This window comes from Alligator mississippiensis, chromosome 7, assembly GCF_030867095.1.
Source record: "Alligator mississippiensis isolate rAllMis1 chromosome 7, rAllMis1, whole genome shotgun sequence".
Lineage (NCBI taxonomy): Eukaryota > Metazoa > Chordata > Crocodylia > Alligatoridae > Alligator > Alligator mississippiensis.
In genome coordinates, this window is record NC_081830.1 from 29,671,827 (window position 1) to 29,697,511 (window position 25,685).

General features: G+C 47.7%; 1 protein-coding gene across 1 annotated transcript; it reads left to right on the forward strand.

Annotated features, from left to right (window-relative positions):
• The first annotated feature begins 939 nt into the window (after positions 1-939).
• Positions 940-25,685, forward strand: NME9 (NME/NM23 family member 9). Its single transcript, XM_059730746.1, has 8 exons — positions 940-1,019; positions 7,723-7,759; positions 12,945-13,002; positions 15,485-15,588; positions 18,546-18,617; positions 20,517-20,633; positions 21,721-21,793; positions 22,761-25,685. Exons 2-8 carry the CDS (start codon positions 7,727-7,729, stop codon positions 22,847-22,849), a joined length of 546 nt encoding a protein of 181 aa, XP_059586729.1. The 5' UTR covers positions 940-1,019; positions 7,723-7,726; the 3' UTR covers positions 22,850-25,685.

The following is a 25,685-nucleotide window of genomic DNA, read 5'->3' on the forward strand; positions in this document are numbered from 1 at the left end:
TGTGAGTTCTGCTTTGAAGCAGTAGTGCGAGCACCTGACAACCTGCAACAGGATTTGCTGTTGGACGTCTGTGCTAGTGCTCCCATGGTGTGTGTACAAGTCGCAGACCATTACTTTTTCCTGTTGTGGGGTGGCCCTGTGTGGTGGAGACCAGAGCATCTTGGCTATGGACATGATCAGGGGAAAAATAAAGAACCTTAAGAAATCTGGACAGGCTGTCCTGGCTTTTAATGAACAAAGCTCAGAAAGAGCAAATGCTGCAGGGGACCAACTGGAACCTGTGAATGACCCATTTTCTTTCAGCTGTGGTTTTTGCTGAAGTGAGAGGCAGAACCGATTTAGCCCTTCTGCAGAACTGCTTTCTAGCAGCTTGACAAAATACTAACTGATGAATTGGAAGTAGGTAGGGATTTATTATTTACTGTCACTCAATGCAAGAACTAGGGGTCACAAAATGAAACTAATAGGTAGTAAGTTTAAAACTCACAAAAGGAAGTTCTTTTTTACACAGCATGTCATTAAAGCATGGAACTTGTTGCCACCAGATGTGGTGGATGCTGACAATTTAGCCAGATTCAAAAAGGGATTGGAAACCTTATTGGAGGAAAGGGGCACTAGTAGCTATTGAGCATAGGAGTTAGGGATACAGTCTCTGATTCAGAACTTCCTAGCTGTTAAATGCTGGAGGCTGCAAGTGGGAGAGCAGTAGTGGGAAAACCTTGGTCATACCATTTGCTGTGCCTTTCAGCATCCACTCTCTACCACCATATGACACAAGCCTGAGCCGGATCTGGCCCACGGGGCCATTCTATCTGGCCTGCAGGGCCCCTAAAAAAATGTTTGAAAATTAAAATGCATCTGTCCTTGCTTCCTGTCAAAAATGCCAGGAACCAGGGGCAGTAGGACCCAGGGGAATCCTTAGCAGACTCCTGCAACAGCAGGGCCTGCCCGCCAGCTAGAAGCCCCAGCAGGGGCTTCTGGCCTGGGGCCAGGTGGCTGCCCCAGCATGGGAACCTCAGGTAAGGGGGGGAAGGGCGGGGGAGGAGCTGGTGTGGAGCGAGGGGAAAAGCAGCCCTTCCCCCGCCCCATGGCCTGCACTCCCTGCTGCAGCTGCTTTCAGCCTGTGCGGGGCTGTCCTGAGCAGGCACCAGCAGCCCCACAGGCTGTGAGCTGCTGCAGCAGGGAGCACCAGCCACGAGGCGGGGGAGGGGCTGCTTTTCCCCTTGCTCCGAACCAGCTCCTTCCCTACCAGCAAGCAGGGGGTCAGAGCTGTGTGCTGCCCCCTGCCTGTACTGTGGGGCTGGGGGGCACTGGGAGTGAGCGGGCACAGGAGCAGGGCCAGAGCCAGCAGGGCCCAGAGCAGGGTGGCAGGGCTACAGGGTCCCAGCCAGCAGAGGCTCCATGGGGCTGGGCCAGCTCCCTCTCTCCCTGCTGGTGCAGCCCAGCCTGGCTCCACAGACCCCTGCCAGCCTGCTTTCCTGCTCTGGGCCCTGCTGGTGCTGGCCCTGGGACATTGGTCCCAAGATGATGACCAGGGGGCGGGGGACCCATCAAGGTGCGGGGCTACCCATGCGGCCCTCGACAGCTTGCCCAAACTGGGTAAGCAGTCTTCTGCCTGAAATAATTGTCTGCCCCTGAGCTATGGTCTAACCCAGCAAATGGCAGTTGTTACATTCTACTAATGGAAACTGGAAGGGGTGTTATATGGCTTTTGACTGAGTTTGCAGAACACCTGGATCTGGGTCCTAGACTTGATCTCCAAAAAGTCTGTCACCCACATAGAAAATAGGGTTGGAAAGGACCTAAGGAGGTCATCTAGTCCAGCCTCCTGCTCAAGATAGAATCATCATTGTCTAAACTATCCTAGACAACTGTTTGTCTAACCTGATTTTAAAAACTTCCAAGGCCAGGATTACTCCACCTCTCTACATTGCCTGTTGCAGTGCTTAAAGTTTTAGTGTTCTGAAATTCAATAAGGACAAATGCAGTCCTGCGCTTAGGATGAAATAGTTCCATGCATCAGTACAGGCTGGGGACTGACTCGCTAAGCAGTAGCTCCCCAGGAAAGGACCTGCGGGTTACAGTGGAAAATAAGCTAAATATGATCCAACATTATGCCGTTGTTGCCAAGAAGGCCAACAACGTACTGGGCTGCGTTAGTAGGAGTGTTGCCAGCAGATCAGGGGAAGCAATTATTCCATTCTATTCTGTACTGGTGAAGCCGCATCTGAAGTATGGTGTCCAGTTCTGGGCCCACTCTGACAGAAAGGATATGGACAAATTGGAAAGAGACTAGTGGAGACCCAGAAAAATGGCTAGATGGTTTGGGAATATGACTTGAGGAGAGGCTGAAGGAACTGGGCTTATTTAGTCTGCAGAAGAGAAGGCTGAGGGGAGATTTAATAGCAGCCTTCAACTACCTGAAGGGTTGTTCCAGAGAGGATGGAGCTAGACTAGTCTCAGTGGTGTTAGATGACAGAACAAGAAGGAATGGACTCAAATTGCAGCCAGGGAAGTTTAGGTTAGATGTTAGGAAAAACTTTCTCACCCGACGGGTAGTAAAGCATTGGAACAGGTTACCCAGAGAGGTTGAGAAGTCTCCATCCTCGGAGGTTTTCAAGACCTGGCTAGACAAAGCTTTGGCTGGGATGATCTAGTTGGAGCTGGTCCTGGTTTAGGCAGGGGCTTGAACTAGATGAGCTGTTGAGGTCCCTTTCAACCCTCATTTTCTATGATTTTATGTTTAATCACCCTTCCAATGGAAAAGTTCTTCCTAATGTCCAACTTAAATTCCCCTTCTTGCCATTTAAGTCTTGTTCACTGCAGCCACAGAGAACAGTTTGTCATCATCCTCTTTAGTTACCCTTCAGGTATTTAAAAACTGTTATCCAATGCTCCCGCAGTCTTTTGCAACTAAATAATCCCAGATCTTTCAGCCTTTTCTTGTAACTCATGCTTCCTTTTTGTGGATCTCCACTGGACTCTTTCTAACTTGTCCATGTCTGTCTTGAGGTGCAGTGCCCAAAACTGGACCTAGTATTCCAGGTGAAGCCTTACTAATGCTGAATAAAATGGAAGAATCACCTTTCTTGATTTGCACATGATGCTCCTGTTAATACAGCTCAGTATGATTCTGACTCTTTTTGCAATAAGAGCACCCTTGGCTTATCTTCACACTGGCTCATCTTCTATAAGCCCCAAGTCCATTTCTGCTCTACTGAACTTAATCAGTCATTCCTCCATCTGCATTTGTGCATGTGATTTTTCTGTTCTAAGTGCAGGACTTTGCATTTGCCCTTGTTGAATTTCACTTGCTTAATTTCATACTATTTTACAGTTTATCAAAGTCAGTTTAAATTCTAATCCTATCCTCCCAAGTTTCTGCAGTGTCAGCTGACTTTGTCTTCTGTAGACTTGCGAAGCATGCATTCAATTCCATTCTCCAAATAATTAGTGAAGATATTAAACAACACTGGACCCAGGGCAGACCCCTGGGTAACACTGCTTGATACTACCTCCCAACTAGACACTGAGATGGTGAGTGCAATGATTCAATCCAATCCTTCTTACAGTATTTTCACCTAGACTGTCAGTAGGCGAAAGAAAAACAATGTCATGGGAGTCCAATGTCAGAAGCCTTGGTAAAGTCAAGGGGTATAGGTTGTAGCCATGTTGGTCTAAGGACATAGGCAGACAAGGTTCTTTGGGTGAATCTGTTATCTTTTATTAAACCAACTCATATAGTTGGAAAAATTCTTCTTAGCAACCTTTTGGGTATAAATACTGTTAGTCAGGCTGAAGAAGTATCTGCTGTTGGTGTGTGCTCAAAGAGCACACACCAACTGCAGATGCGTCCTGGGACATGCTTCCTCAAAATGCACACACCAATTGCAGATGCTTCCTAAGGCTGACAAAGGGTTATTATACCCAAAAGCTTGCTAAGAAGAATTTTCCAACTATTTGAGTTGGTCTAGTAAAAGTTACCAGATTCACCCAAAAAACCTTGTCTGCTTTAGTACAGTCAAAGTATGTCACATCCACTGCTCTTCCCGCATTGACAGATGCTGTCCCCTTTATCCTAGAAGGAAACCAGGTTGATCACTTATGACTTGCTTTTGCTAAAACCACGTTCACTGTTTCTGATCAACTTGTTATCCCCTGAGTTGCTTAAAAACTGATTCCTTGATGACTGCTCCCTGAACTTTCCAGGTATCGAGGTCAAATTGCCCAGTCCCTAATTCCCTAGATCCTTCTCCTTCCCTCTCTTAAAGGTGGGCACTCTGCCTTTTTCCAGTCACCCGGGATCTCGCCTGCCCTCCACAAGTTCTCCGAGGTAACAGCCTTTGGGTCTGAAATGATCTCATTCCATTTTGTCAGTGTTCAGGGCTGCATCCCATCTTGCCCTGCTGCTTTGAAAGCAACCAGCTTCCTTAAGTCATTCTTGACCTGTTTTTCCTTGCACTCTGGGCAGACTATCGCCTCCCCGATTCTGGCAGCCACCTGTGCTCCTCATCCCAGAGCTGAGCAGATTTGTAAGACTGAAGTAAAAGCAGCACCAAGTACTTCAGTCTTCTCTGTATCATTCTAGGACCCTGGGGCAGACCCACTTCCACACCCCTTTCATCTCTGGTCCACCCAAAGTTTAAAACCAACTGCCTGAAAGTGGCAGCAGCATTTTTATTCAGGCAGCAGTGAGGGTGTCACTTGGCTCATTATAATCTTCCTGATTCCTTCTAAACTCATCTCTCCATGGGTGTTAAAGATCCTTTTCCCTTTTTTAATGGTCTTAAGGTTCACCATATCAAGCCACTCTCTCCTGCAATTCTGCTGTTTCTTAGTGGCTCCTGGGAATGTAGCTCCTACTTCACAGCCCTGTTGAGTGTTTTTAACTTTAGCTTAAAACAGTCACTTAGGCATGGAAATAACTTTCAGTGAAGCATAAATCAGAACTTCCTCGATCTTAAATGTTGCAGACTGCAAGTGAGAGAGGAACAGTGGAAAAAATCATGGTCAGACCCAGTTCACTCTCCCTTTTGGCATCTAGTCTTTGACATGGTGTCCTTGAGCATTGGATGCACTGTCAAGATGCTCAAGAAGTCTTGACTTTGTTTTGAGACTGAAAGAGCACAGAAGTGAGGGGCACGGCCTCTGAGCCAGAACTTCATAGGTCTTAAATGCTGGAGGCTGCGAAGTGGGAGAGGAACAATGGGAAAAAATCCCTGTTCAGACTCAGTTCTCTGCTAGCTTGTGGCCATTGTTTCTTGTAACCCCCGGGGGCGGCTTGGTGAATAAATACTCACCAATTCCCTTCTCTGCCTATAAGTTCATCACGGGGGCACAGAAGGGAATTGGTGAGTATTTATTCACCAAGGCGCCCCCGGGGGTTACAAGAAACAATGGCCACAAGCTAGCAGAGAGCAGATTTAGATTGGACATTAGGAAGAACTTCTTCACAGTTCGAGTGGCCAAGGTCTGGAACGGGCTCCCAAGGGAGGTGGTGCTCTCCCCTACCCTGGGGGTCTTCAAGAGGAGGTTAGATGAGTATCTAGTTGGGGTCATCTAGACCCAGCACTCTTTCCTGCCTATGCAGGGGGTCGGACTCGATGATCTATTGAGGTCCCTTCCGACCCTAACATCTATGAATCTATAGGGTCTATCCTAGTCAGTGGCAGTTCTGTTCTTCAGCATTGGATGTACTGCCACTGTGCTTGAGCAGGCTTGATCTTGCTTTCTGACTCTGAAAGAGACGTATTGAATTTTAATAATGATAGGACTAAAAGAAGCAACATCTTTTGGTCATTTTTGCCTGGCATACTATGTTTGCGAGTACCTGATGTACCCTATAGCAAACGAATGCATGTTCTCTTGAAGTTATATTTAGTTTTTTTTGCTTCAATCTTGACCCAACTAATGCAGTCCTAGGCCCCTTGCCTGTTAGTAAAGCTTATAGTTTCTTTGTGCTGCAAGTGGGAGAGGAACAGTGGGGGGGGGGGGGGGGGACCCCTGGTCAAACGCAGGTTCTTTGGATCTTTTTATTAGATCAACTAAGTAGTTGGAAAAATTGTTCTTTGCAAGCTTTCAGGCCCAAACACCTTTTCATGCTTCTAGCTGGCCCTGGAGACCTGCCTCTGTGGCATGTTTAAGGCAACGAGGCCCACTCCCCCCCCCCCCCCCCCTTTGACATCACCCCAGCCCCCAGGACGTGCCATGCTGGGCTCCCGGTGCCTCCCCCAGCAGGGGAGAGCAGCTCCCTGCTGCCTGCAGCCTGCCCAGACATGGCCCTTCCCTGCCCGCCGCCTGGCCCAGAGCCCAGACATGCCCCTCCCTGCCACTGAAGCAGCCAGCCCAGCCTACTAGGTTGCTAGGGACGCGCTGCCCGCAACTGCCATGCAGGTACCTGGGGCTGGGGGGTGCCCCCTGTGGCAGGGGGAACTGCCCCTGCTCCCCCCCCATGCATGGTGGGAACCAGGGAAGGGCCCTGAGAGAGGCACAGAGTGGGGGGCTGTCCCCCTCCCTGCCACTGGGCAGGGGGTGCCTCCCCGCTGCTCCCTGGTCTTGCCTCCTGGGAGAGTCAGGCTGGAAGGGAGCTCAGCCGCTCCTGCTCAGCTCATGGCAGCGTTGTCTGTCTCCCTGCCAGGCCCTTCTGCCCCGCTGGTACTTGCTGGCTTATGGGGATAATCCTCCTCCCTGTATCATGGTGACAGGCACCTCTCCATCCTGGATTCCCACCTCTGGGGCAACAGCGGTCCCAGGCGACCCTGTGAGAGACCCTGTCTGCACTGGCCTCTGTTTGGAGGCACTTGGGGGTTGAGGAGGCTCCCAGCCGGCCTGCTGTTGCTCTCGGGGTTTGGCCAGTGTGGGTTGGGGGTCCTTATGGCCTCCTGGAACTTGGGAGCAGCACAGAACGAATTACTCGAGTTTGGGGGTGAAAGCTCAGAGAGGTTGATTGTTTCTCAGGACAGGAGCTAGCAGGTCTGTGCAGCTGTCAGCCCTGCTCAGCAAGATGGTCCTGGCTGCCTTGGTTGTGCAGAGATGCCCCCTAAATCACTACGGCAGGGCAAGGCTTGCATTTCTAGCTGAAATGCCCCATTCCGTATCACCTCTCATCTTTTTCTCTGTCAAGATGTCTCTCTTTTTACTTGTTTCTTTGCCATGTCCAGACACCTGCAACTCATTCCTTGCCATCTGCAGCTCCCCGCCCACCAGGTCCAGGCATCCAGAGCTTACTCCCTGAGTTAGGGCTTTTCTAGCTCATGCTCTGCTCAATTTGAGTGTCTTCAGCTGATGCCGGTTACTGCGCAGTCATCTAGTACTTGGTTATGCCAGTACTAAATGACTTTGCAGTAACCACTGTGCACTCCACTGCTCATGTAGACATGGCCAGCATGTGTCTGATGCTCATGGAGACAGGTTGCACTTCAGGACCCCGTGCTTGCATGTGTGTTATACTGTCCTTCCGGCTGAAAGGGGCTGAGCAGAGATGCTTTCTGAGCTGTCCGCATTGCCCCTGGGAGAGGAATGGTGTACAGATGAGCAACGTGAATCCCTGCTGACCAAGTGTGTTCCAGTAAAAGCCTTTTTCTGCAGCAGCTGAATTCAACTAGTGGGAAAGGGATTCCCTCCTTTGTGCTGATCGTTGCTTCCACTGAAAGGAGGCATCTTTCAGCAACAGACCTCAGTGACTTGGGCCTGCTATTCAATTGACGTTTCTTCTTCTTGCAGAAGAATGGGCAGTAAGAAGAAGGAGATATTGCTGCAGGTCAGTATGAATGGTCTGCACCGCAAATGTGTTTGTAAAGGCAATTTTAATCTTGACTGTAAATACATGGGGAAGATTTGGCCCTTGATTTCTCAAGCTGCTGTCGGCAAAGCTATAGTGCAGGGTCCTCACTGTTGGCCGGTCTCCCCTGGGGACAGCTGCAGAGATGCCCTTAGATTCCTGCTGAGGAGTCACTAGAGCTGTACCGGTTCTCTTCCTAGAGAGTCTTCCTGGGTGAAGAGCCAAAGCAGTAGGTAATCTTGAGGGTGAGTAGGTAGGTTCAGTCCACTGAGGACACTAATCTCCAGTTAGGCTGTGGTAAGAAAATGGAGAAATGTCTATCATTCCCGTGGTCATCATTCAAGGCATATTAAGTGGGTGTAAGCATCAGGTCTCACCTCTGTCTAAGGCAACAGTGAGACTTGCTGGAATCCCACATCCAGTTATGCCATCTGCACTTCAGAAAGCTTGATACATGATAAGTCTCCTCTACCTTTTTAACTCGGTATAATTTGTTTACCCGTCGATGATCTAAGATTGCCACGATGAACTTAATTGTGGAATTTCCTAAATGTTTTAATGCTTCCCTTTTGACCTTGTAAAATCTTCTGATTATTGAGTTGTTAATTGTTGTTGCAATAATCATCACAACAGCTCATTTTCTTACAATCTAGCCTAGAAATGAAATTTAAATGAATTATGTCTATATAAAAAGGAAGTGCCTGCATCATTCTAGACAAAGAAAATACAAGCTACTGACTGTTTGACCTGCTTTGAATCAAACCAATTAACACATTTTCTGGTAAATTCTCAAGGTAAATAAATGCTGCTCACAAAGAGTAAGTAAAGGAGCACTGCAAGTTTAGCTAGAATACACAGTCTTGTGTTGACTCCTTGCTCTAAGGGCAAAATAAAAATCAGCCTTAACTGTGGAAGTGGGATTGAATCTCCATAATTCCACGTTTCAAGAGGTTCTCTGAAGTAGCAGGTGGCTGCGCTTTCTGCTAGAGAGAAGGAAAAACTGAAGTGCAGGGTGCCCTCTAGTGCCCCCAGAAACACCAAAGACCTAGCAGTGCATTTAGCTGTCTTTGCTGTCATACGCTATTGACAAATGTATCTTTTAACTACTTTAACAGAGGAAGAGGAGCTGCCACCTGGGAGTGCACCTCAGCTGTTACAATCTAAAGGTTATGTCCCAATGATCCTGTGGCAATACAAGTGAGCTAAATCTCTCTCTAACTTTAATTGTGGATGGAACAGAGGAAAAGCTACAGTGATTTTGCTGCACTTGCATTGCCACAGAAGCATGCAGATAGAACTAAGGAGCAAGTCTCAAGTTGCAGCAAGGGAAGTTGAGGTTGGATATGAGTGTCGCAGGGCACCTCAGTGCCTGCTCCTAGGGAGTAGAGGCTGCCAGGGAGAGAGCCCTGGCAGAACATAACAAGCCCAGCTGAGGGTGGCCAGGGTAACCAGCGCCCCTGTGGGTTGCTGGAGTAACAGGGGAGCCAGCTGCCTGCAGGAGGCAGGGCCTGGCCCTTATAAAGCCCAGGGCTGAGGCCAGGCTGGCAGTTCCCTGCCAGCAGCTGGGGAGGCAGGAGCTCCCTCAGTCAAGTTATGGGTAGAAGCCTAATCGCAAGTATAGCTCACGATATTTCTGGAGGCTTGAGCCATGATGCTAAGTTATAGCCAGGCAGCTTATGTTAAGTTATAGCCTAGGGGCTTGTTTTGCTTTGGTGTTGTGTATTACACCGGTGGTTTGGGAGAGGCTATTAGGGGTTGGAGGAGGCCTCATAGGGACTCCAGAGGGGTGGGGCCCCAGCGCCTGAGGAGGGCGCAGCGTCCTGATAGGGACCCCATAGGAGTGGGGGACCCTAGCGCCTGGGAAGGGCACAGTAGCTTTAAAGGGGCCTCACGTCGGAGTGTGAGGACCCTGACGCCAGTAAGGGCGTCACTTGCGGGGTGCATAGACCCCAGCCCCAGGAAGGGGCACTTTTAAGAGCCCAGCGGGCATAGAGAGCCCCAAAAGGGGGCAGTATTATTAAGGAGCCCAGCGGGGCCCAGAAGGTCCCAGAGAGGGGACCATTGCGAGGCCCAAGTCAGGCAATGATTGAGAAGCCCTAGAGCGGGGCAGTATTTGAGAAGCCCAGGACGGGCGTGGCGGACCCGGTGACAGGCCTGCACTGCAGGAAAACCCAGAAGAAGGGCGGTGCTGCGGTGACCCTGGGAAAAAGGGGGTAGTAGTGCGATAAGCCCGAGGGACAGGGTGCTGCGGTGACCCCGGGAAAAAGGGGATAGCGGCACAGCGTCTAGGAAAGGGGAAGCAGTGCGGTGGGCCTAAAAGACCGGTGGCCCGATAAGAAGTCCTAGAGTGGACAAGAGTCCCTAGGAGGGACGTATTTTAGAGAGAGCCCGGAGGGGGCATATCGAGAGCCCCAAAGGAAGTAGACTAGAGAGAGAGAGAGCCCAGAAAAGGGGTACACCAGGAGCCCCTAGTGGGGCAACGTTAGGGAAGCCCCAAGAGAGAGAGGGCAAGCATACAGAGAAGGCCCGAGAGAGCAGGCAGGCGTTTATGTTGACAGTCCAACGTCTGGTACATCTGCGAGGCTTGGGGCGTGGTATTAGGGGTTGGTAGGAGCCACGCATAGCCCATAAGGCTAGGGTGTCTGGGGAGCACCCATCATCCCGGGAGACCCCAGGGGGTCCCAGAATATATGTGGACAGAGGTCCCAGCTAACCGTGCCCAGGGAGTCGTAGGCAGCCTCCCAACTTCATACTAAACAGCAAAGACGTGGTGGGCGAGAATCGAGGAAGCCTTGGGCCGACTTGGCACGGTAAAGGGGGCCATAAGGAGATCACGGCCCTCCTGTAGGACCCCCGCTGCCACAATGAGAAAAAAACTTGTTCACAAAGAGGGTAGTGAAGCATTGGAACAGGCTATCCGGAGAGGTTGTGAACTCCCCATCCTTTTTAAGACCCAGCTAGACAAAGCATTGGTTGGGATGATCTAGTTGGGGCTGGTCCTGCTTTGAGCAGGGGATTGGACTAGATGTGATCTCCTGTAGTCCCTTCCAACCTTAATTTTCTATGATTCTAACAGCTTAAATTGGCGTCATTTGATACCAATACTATTGTTATGCCTGTCTACATGGACGGATCTAGGATTTTGAAAAAGCGGGTACACCTGATGTGCTGCCTCATCACATATAGCCCAACACATATTTTTCTCCCACCAAAAAGAAACTAGAAACGTTACTAATAAGCTGGGACCCCAGCTATATTGTTCAGTTTAAGACCAACGCAAAAACAAATGTATGTGCATTAATGCATGTGCATTAATTTGCTCTATCCTAGATTATATATAAAAAACACAACAAACTAGGTAAAAAAATATCAAAAGCTGTTGTTTTGATAGTGCTGTAGTCATTAGAATTACATATGCATCTCTTTCAGATTCATAAAACAAAATCTAGCCTTCTTGAGCATCTTGACAGGGCCTCCGATGTTTCAATGGAATTTATTTCCGCTCCTGAGTTGATATCCACCTGAGTTAACGTTTTCATGCCCGAGTTTAATGTTTTTTAGCTAGAGTTAAAAAACAGTCTGCAGGGCTGTGAAGTAGGAGCTACATTACCAGGAGCAGCTAACAGACAGCAGAATTACAGGCGAAAGGATAGCTTGATTCATGGAACATCGAGATCATTGCAAATGAAGGAATGTCGTTCACAGCTGTGGAATGAAGAGTTTAGAAGGCATCAGTAGATGATAATGAGCCATGAAGTCCAGGGCTCCCTTGCTGCTGCCACTGCCTGGTAGTTTGTTTTAAACTTGGGTGAAGCAGGAATCAAAAGGGGGTGTGACTGCATCACTGCAACTGCCTCCAGATCCTCCCCTGCCTGTCTATACTTTTAGATCCCTGCACTCAAGCAAGGCGGTAGGTTTTCCCGCATGTAGGCACAATAGATAGCATTTTGTAGGGTGGGAGGGAGACTCCTGCTTTATTCTGTCAGTGCACAGGGTCTCTAACAAGAGCACTTTAAGATGAAAAAAAGGAAAGCCCCCCCTGGAGAATGGGATCACTTGAAACAAGGACTGAGAAGAGTTTTGAAGCCATACATGGCCACTCCAGTCAGTGCATGGAGATTGTGGTTAGCAGTTCCTACTTGAGGTTGCACTAATATTTGTATTTAGAGCTGGAGTTGGACATTTTGGGACCAAAAATTGCACAAATGTCATGAGCTTTGTAGGTCTTTGACTTAATTCTAATGCCAGCAGGTATAACCCTTATTATTATTATTATTATTATTATTATTATTATTATTCCATAGTCCTCTAGCCATTTTTGTTGCTCTCTGCTGGACTCTCTTCAATTTGTCCACATTCTTTCTGTAGTGGGGGCCCAAAACTCCCCACAGTGCTCCAGATGTGGTCTCACCAATGCCGAATAGAGGGGAAGAATCACTTCTCTTGATCTGCTGGCAACACACCTATTAATGCAGCCCAGTATGCTGTTAGCCTTCTTTGCAACAAGGGCATGCTTTTGGCTCAGATTCATAGCTTATTGTCCACTGTAATCTCCAGGTCCTTTTCTGCAGAACTCCTGCTTGGCCAATAATTATTACTGTTGTTATTAATTGTTACTGTTATGTATTAGTTAGGCTGGCAAACTGTAGGTGACTCATCCAACAGCTCCCCAGCAGCTTCTGGTGCATGGTCTCCCCCATGCAGCTGCACTACACAATCAACCTCATGTTGCACCTTTCTCTCCTCTCACTGTTAAAGCCAACTGTGGGATGATGGATGGAGAACGCGGCAGGAGTTTGCTGGTAGAGGGGGAAAGGAAGTGGATTTTGGTGCTACAGGGAGATAGGATGACTTGGGTTGGTGCATAGGGAGATGCCAGCTCTGAGTGACCACACTGACCCCAGATTGTGTCCCTACCACAGAGCGGTTGGGAGAGGATAGGCCTTATCCTAGCTGTGGCAGAGATTTCTTGCTATGTGGTATTCTTTTAAAAGTCCTGCTAAAAACAAGCCCCGTACCAAACCACTCTTGCAAATGTCCTGTGTCAGCATTCCCTATCGTTCTTTGAAGTGAAGCAGTTTTGTACTACAGTAAACATAGTGAATGTGTATGGTTTTCTGACTAATGCTCTTAATGTACTTTTATAAAAAAAATGTTAACACAGATTACTATCAATAACCAGGAGCTGTGGGAGGAAATGCTGTGTTTCAAAGGACTGATGGGTAAGGACTTAGCCAATGTTCCAGATTTGCTTATATTTAATTTTAAATTCAGAGCCAGTAAACTATTGAATCTCTATGGAGTGTACTGGGGGGTGTGGAAGTTGAGTAGCAGATGGCAAAGGTGGTTGGAGTGGATTAGGTCCTCCCATCTGCTTGGTCAACGGAGGGTTGTTAGCTGACAGAGCTGCTTGTCTCGTACATTATCCAGGCCAATCTGAAATGACTTTCCTCACTTACCTGAGACTGTCCTCTGCACTTTATCAGATATCACTGCTCAGGGATCCTTCCTGGCACTCAGCTGGATCTTTCTTTCACTCAGCTTAGTCTCTAACACTTCCTGTTTATGATTCCTTAGGTCTTTCAAATAGTATTTGCCAATGCCAAGCTCCCAAGGAGGTCTCAGCCCTGAGACTGACCCTAGTGAGAGAGACATCACTCTAGGCAAAGAGAAAATGCTCCTCCTGTTTGTAATGGCTTTCCCCCAAAGCATCCACAGCCCAAAATGACAGCAGCAGAAGCGCTGCTTCTGCAGCTTGCTCCCTAATGCTGTCACTAGCTTAGCTTGTTAGATTCAGCTCAACCCAGAGCAGAGCTATCAGCTAAAGCCTCTGGCGACTGAGACTGCACTTGAGTACACACAAGTGCCTGGCACCTGAGTTGTCCTGAGGGACCTCTGTGCTCCTCCTTTATCCATGCCTGTAGTCTTGCCTCCACAAGAAGTCCCATCAGTGCAACCTAACTAAATCTGCTCTTAAACTTGTTTTAGTGAAACTGGTGCAGCCCCTTGTGCAGCCATCCTTAGTTTGGTTGCCAAGGGGCTTATTTCAGTTTAACTCAAGTTTGATACAGCGTGATAAACTGAAATCAGTGCCTTTAATTAAATAAGTTAAAACCACACTGTTGGTTAGATTGAAGCCACCTTTTCCCTCAGACCAGGTCTTAGTCTTGTCTGCCAGGCTGGTGTTGGTCCAGCATAAGATGCTCCTTGCTGCAGCAAGATGCAACCAAGTGTGAAGGCAAATGGGATTAAGAAAACATCTGCCTCTGTGGAGGTGTAACAGGGACCCACACAGTCTGGCTCTAGACCCACTTGCAGCTTCCATCCCCTGCATTTGGCTTCCATCCCCTGCATGGTTTGGCTCTCTGGCCAAGTCACCAACAGCGCACCCTTGCCAGGTATCAGAATCCCAAATACAGGGCTTCTCCACCCTGGCATTAGGCTGGCCACTGCTCACCCTTCTGGGGGTCTTCCTTCCCTTCTCCTGCTCTCAACTCTGGTCTCTCCTGTGCTCTGCCCCATTTCTCTGACCTCTCCTGCTCACAGGGCTTCCCAGATCACCTGATGGGACAACAGCATAAACAGCCTCTCACTTTGCTCTTTCAAAGGAGAGATGCTATCCTAACTCAAAGGATGACAGCCCAAGGGAAACCCACATCCTTGGGACCCCAGATAGCTGGGTTTCAGTCCCAGAGCCTCATCTGTCCAGTCCTTCATAGGCCCTCTTCCTGTCCCCCAGCCTTCTGGCTAGTTGCCTGCTCTCTGATAGAGCCCTGACTCCTGCACTTGCTCTCAGTGAGCCCCCCTGCTATCATTTTCATGGTGGGCTAACCCTTATTCACATGCTCTTCCTCTCCCCTGTCTTCAGTGGCATCTCAGCTCCCTTAAAGGACCAGCTCACTTGGACCGTGAGCAATGCCCAGAGCAAGGGCTGCCTGCTATTGGGGGAAATCCTAACTGCAGGCAAGGACACTGATTTTTCTCTGCTTGAAATGGCAACTTATTTCTAGTGACATTAGACAGACTGCCTTGTGGAGGATGAAGAAGAAAGGGACAGAGCTAACATTGATTTTCTCAATTGCTGAATGCTCTGTGTCTCAGGTTAAATCTTAGCCTAAATGCTTTCTCTCCCCTGGTGTGTGTGTGTAAAGGTTAAAAATTATGTGAAGTTGCTGCAGATGTTCACAAGATTTTTTCAGCAACAATTTGCACAGAGCTCATTTGAGCTGTTCAGGATCCACATCCCTCGCTTTTATCAAGATATCTTTAGAAAAAGAAGCAAACTGAATGATAAAAAAGTTTTTTTTCAGCCCCACGCAGTTCACTGGGTTTTGGCCCTAAACTGACTCACACTGCGCTCTTTTCTACATCTTTCCTATATTTCTGTTTTGGTCTTGCATTCTGCTAATATGGTGGGGTAACGTTTGAGCTCATATCAAGCAGCCTAGTTTATCTGGGCATTGAACACCTGACCCACACTCCTATTTTGGTGGGTAAATTGTGGGATTTTTCTTCCTGATCAGTTGTGTTCAGAAATGGCCCCTTTTCAATATCCAAATGACCCTGGTCAATCTGATCTGAAACGGCTATGGTCAAAGCTGATTAAAAACCTGCAAAGGCCAAGTTATTTGTATGTGCCTTGCCTAACTAATTCTGAGATATTTCAGTGCTGTTTGTCATGATGATACTGCTTCTCCTTCGCAGTTGTTGACGTGTATCAAGCCTGGTGTGGTCCATGCAAAACAGTAGTGAATCTTTTCAGGAAAATAAAGAATGAGCTTGGTGATGACCTTCTGCATTTTGCTGTGGTAAGTAGTAACAGAGAAGCACTGTTTCCTATGTAGCAAATACCTATGGAACCAGCAGCCTGTGAAATGTATTGGCTTTCTTTGCAGTATCTGGCTGATGTATCCATGTTGATCTAAGATTTTGAAAAGGGAGATGCAGATGATGCAGTGCATCGTCACATATAACACAACACACATCTTTCTCCAGTGTAAAAGAAACTAGAAGCCTTTCTAACATGCTAGAAGCCCCATATTATTCAGTTAAAGATCAAAGGAAAAGGAAAAACTTCTTTGGAATGTGCATTAATTCACTATATCATATATTATGTTAAAAAAAAAAAACACCCCAAAACTAGGCAAAAATAATCAAAAGGTATGGTGTCTTTAGTCCTGTTGTCATTAGCATTAAATGTACATCTCTTCTACAGATTCATAAAACAAAATCTAACCTTTTGAGCATCTTGGCAGTCCTTCCAATGATTCAGTGAAAGTTATTTCCACACCTGAGTTAATATTTCTAGCTAGACTTAACAGTCTTCAGTGCTTTGAAGTAGAAGCTATGTTACCAGGAACAGAACAGCAAAATTGCAGAAGAAAGGCTAGTCTGAGTAGTAGAACCATTAAAGACCATTAAAAAGGAGAGAGGGTTCTTAACACCTGTGAAATGAAGAGTTTAGAAGGAATCAAGTAGATTATAGTGACCCATGAAGTCAATTGACTCCTTCCTTCATTGCTGCCCGAATAGAAATGCCGCTGCCTCTGCCAGGCAGTGGATTTTAAACTTTGGGTGGAGCAGGAATCAAAGGGGAGTGCAACTGCCCCTGGATCTGCCCCTGGATGTGTCCGTGCTCCTGTTCTTACTTACGTGAAAGGTTCCCTTGAATTCCATTTACTTAGTTATGACAGTAGGGAAGCTGATATGTGTGAAGACTTGCAGGATTGAGCCCTTATCATTCTGTTTCTTATTCCTTCTCCAAATGGGAAAAGACTTAATGCCTCCCCCTCATTACATTTATAAAAGTAAAGGATTTCTCTCTTAAAATAATGAACACCTCCCATCTGAGCCTGAAAGAGAGAGTGGTTTCACCAGTATGGAAAACATATATTTCGGCTTAGCCTCAGCTCTCGGCCAAAAAGAATATGTTACGTTCAGATTTACAAGTCAATACTCAATCGTAAGATAGCATTGCCTTGTGCTGTGTCTTGACATAGATGTATGACAACTGTAGTGCGAGAATGCTACATCGGTGAAGAAAAGCATTCAAAAGTTGCAAATGTCCGTGTTAAGGATTTCTGTGTAATTAGAACTTTATTCCAGTCTCAATTCTGAGTGCATTTGTTCCAACCAAATCCTTGATGGACTTCACAATACAAAATCTTCCATCTAGAAACCAGTCAAATTTGTTAGCAGCAATATATGCCTGTCATACCACTTACAACTTCAAGTACTCATAAGTAAGGTAATGAATAGTTGAGAACTAAATAAATGTTACATTGCCTACATAAACATTCTCAAACAGGAAGAAATGCATCTTAGCAAACCTTTCTGGGGAAGGGTTTTATGGTGTCTCATATTTTATCACATTTAGAAATGCACCTTAAACAGAGCAACATGGTCTTATTCAGAGATTGTACAACAAATTTGCCATTGTAAGAATACCAAGTTTGGTTGACAGAGGCCATGGGCAGACATGCTGCTTGAAAAGCTGCAGGTGCTTTTGAAGTACTCCAGACAGTGAGGTAGATATTAATACTTGAAGAAGTGCTTCAGAAATGGTTGAGATGTTTCAAAGATGACCTGGAAAAAGAGGAACATTTTTGAAGTGCTTCATTTTGAAGAGCTTCCTGAAATGTCCACAGCCTCTAACAGTCCTCCAGCATCCCACAGTGCTCTGCTCCCTTCTCCCCCAACATAGAGAATGAGGGAGAGGGGGGCAGACAGCCAATGAGAGCTGTTCTGTGTGCTTGCTCTCCTTGGGAATCTCCAGAGACTGAAGGTTGAAAGTCATGCAAAGACTCTTGCTCTCCAGCCCATTTGGCTGGAGAGCAGGGATTGCAAGCATTTCAAATGCATGTCTGTTCATGCCCAAAGGTAACTGCATTGATGTCATTGACTTCTTTAAGGGGACAGACTAGCAGAGGTGTAGTTGGGCACCTGGTTCCCAAAGGCTGGTGCCCTGGTTGCACCCCCCCCCGATACACTGCTGTAGACCTGTGAACAATTGACCACAGGGTGAAAGGAGGCAGGGCTTTATGGCATGTTGGCTGCTCCCCAACAACTGCCTGTAGTGGGCACAGGTGATAGAGGGGTAAATTACAATGGGGTTAGCTTCTACTTACCACAGGGTAAAACTGTCCACAGGCAAGCTACCAGGGAGCCCTGCTCCTTTTACCCCTATGGTAAATTGTTTGTGTACTTGTACCCTCTGTCATTCAACCTAATGCTACACAATGTTTTGGTGCCACACCAAATTCATCTAGCACACATTAAATGGCTTAATTGGCTGTATGAGGGCCCTCAGCATGGTAGGGAATCAACCGTGAGTGAAGGTGCTTCTAGTGGGAGACGGAGAGACATCATCATCTGAAAATCAGATATACCAATAACACCATCAGGCAGGCCTGTGTGATTTGTATCCTCCTTTCAGTCATTAAAACATTTAATAAATCATTTATGTATTCATATAAGCTACTTACAAGGTTGGAGGCACATCTGATAATGGGGTAATTTAAAGATGGTGCTACTTGACTAAAGAAAGATGATATTTGCTTTTATTAAGATCTCATTATTTTAAATGTCACTAATAATTTGTGCATAGTATAATAAAAACGATTTTTAAGAAGGCTTTTCAGGCCCTCAGACAAAGAGGGCAGATTACACGAAATATTCCTCAGCACTTTTTTTGGATATGTATGTTTGCTGTTCTGCAGTAGAAGAGGTCAGTATAAATGAATTCTTTCTTTCACATTTTATTTAGGCTGAAGTAGATTCCATCGATGCTCTGGAAAAATATCAAGGAAAATGTGAACCTACTTTTCTCTTTTATGCAGTGAGTGAAAACAAATTAAATTGGATGCATGGGAGTAAACTTGACTTGCAGCTGAAACATTTCACTTTCAAACTCTGTTCCTTATAATACAGTTAATGTCTTTTTCATTGACTAATAAGTAACTGAATAAGAGAGAAATGAAAATGTCTTGGTGAGGGGGGAAAAAAGAGTTATGCCAGGTAATTTTAAAATTAAATAAAGGGCAGGCAATGTGGAAAGATCCAGGAAATTTGTTTTCTCACACTATGGAGGGTCCATGTTTGTGCTGAGTTAGAACTGATGGCTTGTAACAGGGACCTCCTAACCTGGGGGCGGGCAATTATTTTGGGCAGAGGGCCGCTTACTGAGTTTTGGCAAGCCATCATGGGCCGCATGACAGGCATTCCAGGGCAGATAAATACTAATTTTCTAAATTTTTTAAGGGCCCTGTGGGCTGGATAGAATGGCCTGGCGGGCTGCATCTGGCCCCCGGGCCACATTTTGCCCACCCCTGCCGTAACCCCTGCTACCTAGTAAAGAGGGACAGCACTATATGGCTGGAACCGAGTAGGGCAGAGAGACTGAGTTTGCTCCCAGCCAAGATGCTCAGAAGGGGGTTTGAGCCCAACTGAGGGCAGAGAAGCCTTGTAAAGAGACTGTCATTCATGGGGCTGGATAAGAGGTGGCTCAGTGATGAGAAGGGGGAGAAAGACATCTTTTTCTGAGGGCTGCTTCCCAAATCCCTTGTAGGTAAGATCATGGCAGACAAGTACAGGGTAGTGTCCTAGGAAGTCCTGAGTCACCTGCCAGAGGGTGCCAGAGCCACATTGGAGGCAGAAGCCTATCTAGGCTATCTAGGCCAATACCTCATCTCAGGCATTGTCTAGGACCATCTGGTGTTGGAATCTGCTAAACTGCTATTTTAGAAGAACTCGTCCTCTGGAAGTTTCTTCTTAGCCCCGTTCATCAGTTTGGCTCTTGCCCTCAAGCATGAAAGTGCAGATCTTTTCTTAAAGGTGCAATTGCTGTTTGTAACATGAGTGTAGACAGCTTTATATTCCCATCCATTCATTCCACATGTGGCCACAGCTGTACCACAGACCACCTCACAGACCTGTGCCCATGACAGTGCTGGGCTGTGCTGCCTGTGCCTTGGCCAGGACTGAGGGTGGACAATGCAAAGGAGGAGCTAGATTTGCAGAGCATGCTCTCCTTTGTTCACCCAGACACAGGCACAGTGCCCATCTTAGCTGTATTGTGACACTGTACGCTTGACTGCTATTGACTTGGGTAGCCAGAAGGTGTCACACATGCTGGACCATCTGAATGCTGGGACAACTATTTTGTGGTACAAGGGTGAGCTTGGCCACTTTGGGATGTCAAGGAAACTTTGGTGGGTCCCTTGTACCAAGTAGCAGGGAAGTTATACATGTTCTCATGCACTGGCCAACACCAGCCTGACTATCCTCTTCTCCTGTAACTACCTCAACAAATGGAAACAGACCAGGCTGGAAGCAGGGGCACCTCCACCCAGATAAGAATACATCACTAACTCCTCCCTGTGGCAGCACAGCTGGCCCTATGCCACAGCCGGCAAGCTCAGAGGAGCTCCCAGAGTATTGTCTGTGGGGTGGGGGACAGTGTGTGAGCCACAGAGTATCTTTATCTGATTCAGCCTGTCTCCCTTATCTTATATTAACCAAGTAGTGCTCATCCTCACAGGCCCCAAGCTAACTCCTGGTGCCTTCAGCTACCACTTTTCCATTTGGTTTGGAGGAGGTTCTCTGTCAGCAATTAAATAAGAATTGGATTTTGCCACATCCCAACACTGGAATTACTAAAAGGTCTAACCAGACAAGGGGCCTAATGTAAAGAGAAGGTGTATCCCCTGACTAACCAACTTCATTTGATGCCTTTCAGGGAGGAGAATTGGTAGCTGTTGTAAGAGGAGCTAATGCACCGTTGCTGCAGAAAACCATCCTGGAACAGCTAGCAGCAGAAAGGAAGGTCCTAGAGCATGGAGCAGAGCGTGTGGTGGTAAGCAGGGGTCTTCATGTGTAGTGTCTGAGGTATGGGCCATAGCACTTCAGGGCCATGTAGGTGGAAATTCAAGAGGGCCCAACCCTGCCTAAGAAGCATATCTTCCCACAGCCCCTTGCTCCTTGCGTTTCCAGAAGCCCTATCCGAGCTGGGCTCTGAGGCACTGAGTTGGACTGGAGTTTGTCATGGCCATAACATTTTCTGGATCTGTTTGCCCATTTATTCTTTCAAGGCGCCATCACAACAGGGTTCATGGCCTGGGTTCCCTGGCATTGGACAGGGCAGAATGCCCCATGCTGCATACTGGGATTTGACTCTGAGGTGGCAGTATGGGAGACCCCATGCTGCTCCAGGCTGCATGTTCTCCAACTGTCATTGCCTCTGCACCTAGGACCTGTTGGTTGGGAGCCCCTGATGAAGCTTCATCCAGCTCCTCTGCAGGTGTGTATGTGTGGATCCGCCTCCCAGCAGCTCTGTAATAAAAGGCTGCTTGGTCTGCATTGTGTGATTTCAAGTCTCTGAGTTACTGAATGGGGGAGGTGGCTGTCCTCCTTTTAGAGGGGCACCCTGACCTCATATCGGCACAGCCAACAGCCTGCCCAGAGAGCTCCAAAGGACAGTGTGGAGCAGTATGTTCTGCTCTCAGCACTCAATGCAGCTGCACAGACCAAAGGTCAGGCTTCATTGCCCTGTCCATGCACACAGGACACTAGACCACACAAAGATGACACAGCATGTTGCTGCCAGCTCACCTGGGCCAGGCCACATAACCTTGACATTACAAGTTTGCATGGTGCAGTGATGCATCTGCTCATGTGTGGATGTGAATATTCAGGATCCCCCTGATGAGCAAAAGGGAACTGGATCTCTGATCTCACCTGACTCAGGAACTAGTAGGGAGGTGGTAGTAAGTTAGTTCCTCCTCCCCCTCCTAGCCCAGCTGTACAGCCCAGCCACTAGACCTGGCTGTGGAGAACCTCTCTCTAAAGCCAGATGCAGAGTGGTCCCAGCCCTGCATGGTGAGACTGGTAACAGGTAGCGTGAATCTTGCAGTCACTGCTTATTCCATTGTTCTCTTTTCTAGATCAAGGATGAAACCCTCTACAAAGAAGAAAATCCAGCTGCCACTCAGAAAAGAGAACAGGGGGGTGAGCAGTGTAAGTCACCCTGTCCCAAATTGCACAGGGCACACTGAGCCACATGAGCTTGAATCTTGCTGCCTTGGACACTACAGCAGGCTCCTTCAGACACTCCCCACCCCCTGTCAGGCCACAGGGCGTCCCCTCAACCTCTGCTGATTCAGCACATGGGCTGGCATCCCCCACAGCTTTGCAGCACTGTAAAAAGCAAAACATGTCATGAAGGGTACATTTGCCTTTCCCAAAGCAGTGACCACATGGAGGACAAGCCCCAGTGTTTCTGCTCTCTGAGGGCCTTTATAGAGGCCAGTCTTGTCTACATCAGGGAGAAGAGGTAATTTGTGATTCTTCTTCATAAAGGCTGGCTTGGAGGCCAAATTATGCCGCTTGGTGAGGCTGTGGTCTCCAGCTTAACCTATGAGCTGCTGCATCAGCAGAGGAGATAGGAATAGACATGCCTATTGGCAGTTATGAGACAACCTGCCCCTGGGGTTTCTCCTTTGTAACTCCTGGCACTAAAAGAGTGGCATGTGCCTTGTCGCATGGCTGTCTCATGGTAGGATCGGAAGGGACCTGAGCAAATTGTCAAGTCCGACCCCTGCCATGGCGGGAAAGAGTACTGGGGTCAAAGGTGTTCATCCAACCTCCTTTTAAAGACCCACTTTCTTGGAAGTTGGTTCCAGATCCTGGCTGCCCTGAGTGAAGTAGTGCCTCCTGATGTCTAGCCTGAATCTACCCTCTGCCAGTTTGTGACCATTATTTCTTGTCACTCCTGGGAGCGCTTGGGGGAACAGGGACTCTCCCAATGCCTGCTGGTCCCCCTTGACTAGTTTGTAAATGGCTACTAGATCCCCCCTCAGCCTTCTCTTGTGGAGGCTGAACAGGTTCAGGTCCCTTAGCCTCTCCTCATAGGGCCTGCCCTGCTGCCCCTGATCATGCGAGTGACCCTTTTCTGGACCCTATGTTGTCCACATCCCTCCTGAAGTGCGGTGTCCAGAACTGGATGCAGTACTCCAACTGCGGCCTGACCAGTGTCACATAGAGGGTGAGGATCACCTCCTTGGACCTGCTTGAGATGCATCTGTGGATGCATGACAAGGTACGGATGGCCTTCCTGACCGCATCCCCACACTGTCAGCCCATGTTCATATTGGCCTCAGTAATGACTCCAAGATTCTTCTCTGCCTCTGCACTGATGAGAAGGGAGTTCCCCAGCCTGTTGGTATGCTGCTGGTTCTTCCCTCCAGGTGCAGTACCTTGCACTTGTCAGTGTTGAAACCCATCCTGTTCTCATCTGCCCACCCCTGTAACCTGTCTAGGTCCGATTGCAGCCTATTCCTTCCTTCTAGCATGCCCACTTCTCCCCACATCTTAGTGTCGTCTGCAAATTTGAACAGGGTGCTTTTTACCCCTATGTCCAAGTCACTGATGAAGATGTTGAACAGCGCAGGTCCGAGGACCGAGCCCTGGGGGACCCCACTGCCCACATCCCTCCAGGTCGAGTGAGACCCATCCACCACCACTCTCTGGGTGCAGCCCTCTAGCTAGTTAGTGACCTATCTGACTGTGTAGGCATCGACACCACAGTCCCCTAGTTTTTTAATGAGAATGGGGTGAGAGACAGTGTCGAAGGCCTTCCTGAAGTCCAGAAAGACTATGTCCACCGCGACACCTGCATCCAAGGATTTGGTGACCTGGTCATAGAAGGCCACCAGGTTGGTCTGACAGGACCTGCCTCTAGTGAACCCGTGTTGGTTGCCCCTAAGCATAGTCTCCCCTGCTGGCCCCTCGTGTACATGCGCCAGGATAATTTTCTCAAAAAGCTTCCCCAGGACCGAGGCAGGACTAACTGGCCTATAGTTTCCTGGGTCCTCCTTCCTCCCTTTTTTGAAAATGGGAACCATGTCGGCCCTTTTCCAGTCTTCCGGCACATCGTCAGAGGACCATGAGTGCTCGTAAACCCATGCCAGAGGTGCCGCAATAACCTCTGCTAGTTCCCTCGGCACTCTGAGGTGGAGATCGTCCTACCTTCCTACCTTTTAGGTCCTACCTTCCACTGAAAATAACCCTATCAAATGTAAGTATGGGTGTCCTTCCTTGCCATGGAAGGAATCGCACTGAATATTTGGCCCCAGAGAGCAGTGAGGTCCACAGGCTGACTGCACAATAATAAACAGCTTTCTGCTGATCAGTAGTAAATGTGTCACCTATCAGTCCCCTTGAATGTCCTTGCATTCGTCTGCAGGGGCATGCACAGGGGAATACAATCTCCATCCTCACTGCTCTGCAATCCTCTCTCTTATCCCCTCTCTCCTATCTCCTTTCATAACCAAGAAGCCCTAGTCTTGCTAGGAGTCTGATCATTTTGTTCCCCTGCTATATCTATTGCATTGCTTTTGTGTTGGGTGACCATGCTACGGTGTGCTATTCCTTACATACCCAAGCTTTTTTGACTGCTGCTGGCCATAAGGGTCACAGAAAATTCTGTGAAGTGTATTAGGATTTCAGAATTTCCCCTCCTATGTGCATTACTTTGCGTTTGTCAACACTTGAGTGCTGTCTGCACATTCCCCTCACCCAGATCAGTCCTCTCAAGTTCCTCAAAGGCTTTGCTATAAGAACCAGTCTGGCCTAAGGTGTAGGCCACTAGAGGAGGGCCAGAGAAAGGAGCTAAGAGTCCAAGGAACCTAAACTTAAGGGGAACTCTAGCAGAGTCCAAGTTACAGGGTGAGTTAGGGTTCTAGAGTCGGGGACTAAATTACCTAATTCCAGGGGGGAATCTAGGGGCAGTCCAGATCATGGGATGAATTCAGGTTCTGGAGTCAGAAGCCAAATTACCAAAGCCAAGGAAGGGGAAGGATTTCTTAGGGTGTTTGGACCAACTATGTAGCTGGGATAAAGTTAGATGAGTTTTTGAATGCAAGATTGCCACAGGTGGACTTAAAATGAGGAGGCTGTTCTCTCCAGCAGCAAATTGGGAGGCCCTAAGAGTGGTCAGCTGGTTCATCAGCTGGGGTCAGGCTGCTGTTACAACCTCTGGTTTAGCCAACTGGACAATTAGTTCTGGCTGGGCTGCCTGTTAGGGGCCCTGACATTCTCCATTTTTAACTTCATTTCATCATTTTGAGTCATCTACAAATGTTGCTGCCATTTCCACTCTGTTAAGAAATTTGGTCAACATCACCTGGCCTGCATCAACATCTGGTGACACCCATTGCTGACTTCTAGCCATGTTCAGTTGTGTCCATTTACCCCTTCTCTTCCTTCCATCTCAGCCAGTTTCTGGTGCATAACAGCATTTTGCCTATGACTCCAGTGCCTCTTTGTTTTTCTAATAGCTTTCTGTGATGGGCTTTATCAAAGGCTTTCTGAAAGTACAAACAGATTAAACCCGGCAATGCTAGAACAAAGTAAGTGAGAAATGTTTAAAGAGTGATTTCAAGAAAAAGCCCAGTTATGGGTCATCCAAGTTATGTACCACAGCAGTGCCACAGCACTTTGGATTTTCTATTACCATAGACAGCTTAAGTAAATACTGAAGCATGGGGCTGAGAGAGCAGAAGACTCCTCCATTGTATTGCAAGTTGCTTACTAATGCATTGGCTGAAACATGAACCTTGTGATAAATGACTGTACAAAGCTATTGGAAGTTGCCGTAAGTTGTATGAGCTTTCTCTTACTTTGCACATTATTAGCCTTCTCTCTTTTCCCCCCTGTCTCTGTTAGAGTAACGAGCCCACAGACCTCTGGGGTGGTTTTATCTGTTGCCATCTGGGAAAGGAGGAATCTTACAACTGTTTTCCCTGGTAAACATGCTGCTTGACCTGACGATGTGGATTTGCTCCTTCATCTGGAGGTACCTGCACGTCTCCTAGGGTTTGCGGAATGTGATTAAAAACTGTTCACAGGG

Coding starts and splice junctions, on each gene's coding strand:
- NME9 (XM_059730746.1), top strand. CDS start 7,727: ATGGGCAGTAAGAAGAAGGAGATATTGCTGCAG. Junction 15,589..18,545: donor ACCTTCTGCATTTTGCTGTG/GTAAGTAGTAAC, acceptor CATTTTATTTAG/GCTGAAGTAGATTCCATCGA. Junction 20,634..21,720: donor ATGGAGCAGAGCGTGTGGTG/GTAAGCAGGGGT, acceptor TCTCTTTTCTAG/ATCAAGGATGAAACCCTCTA.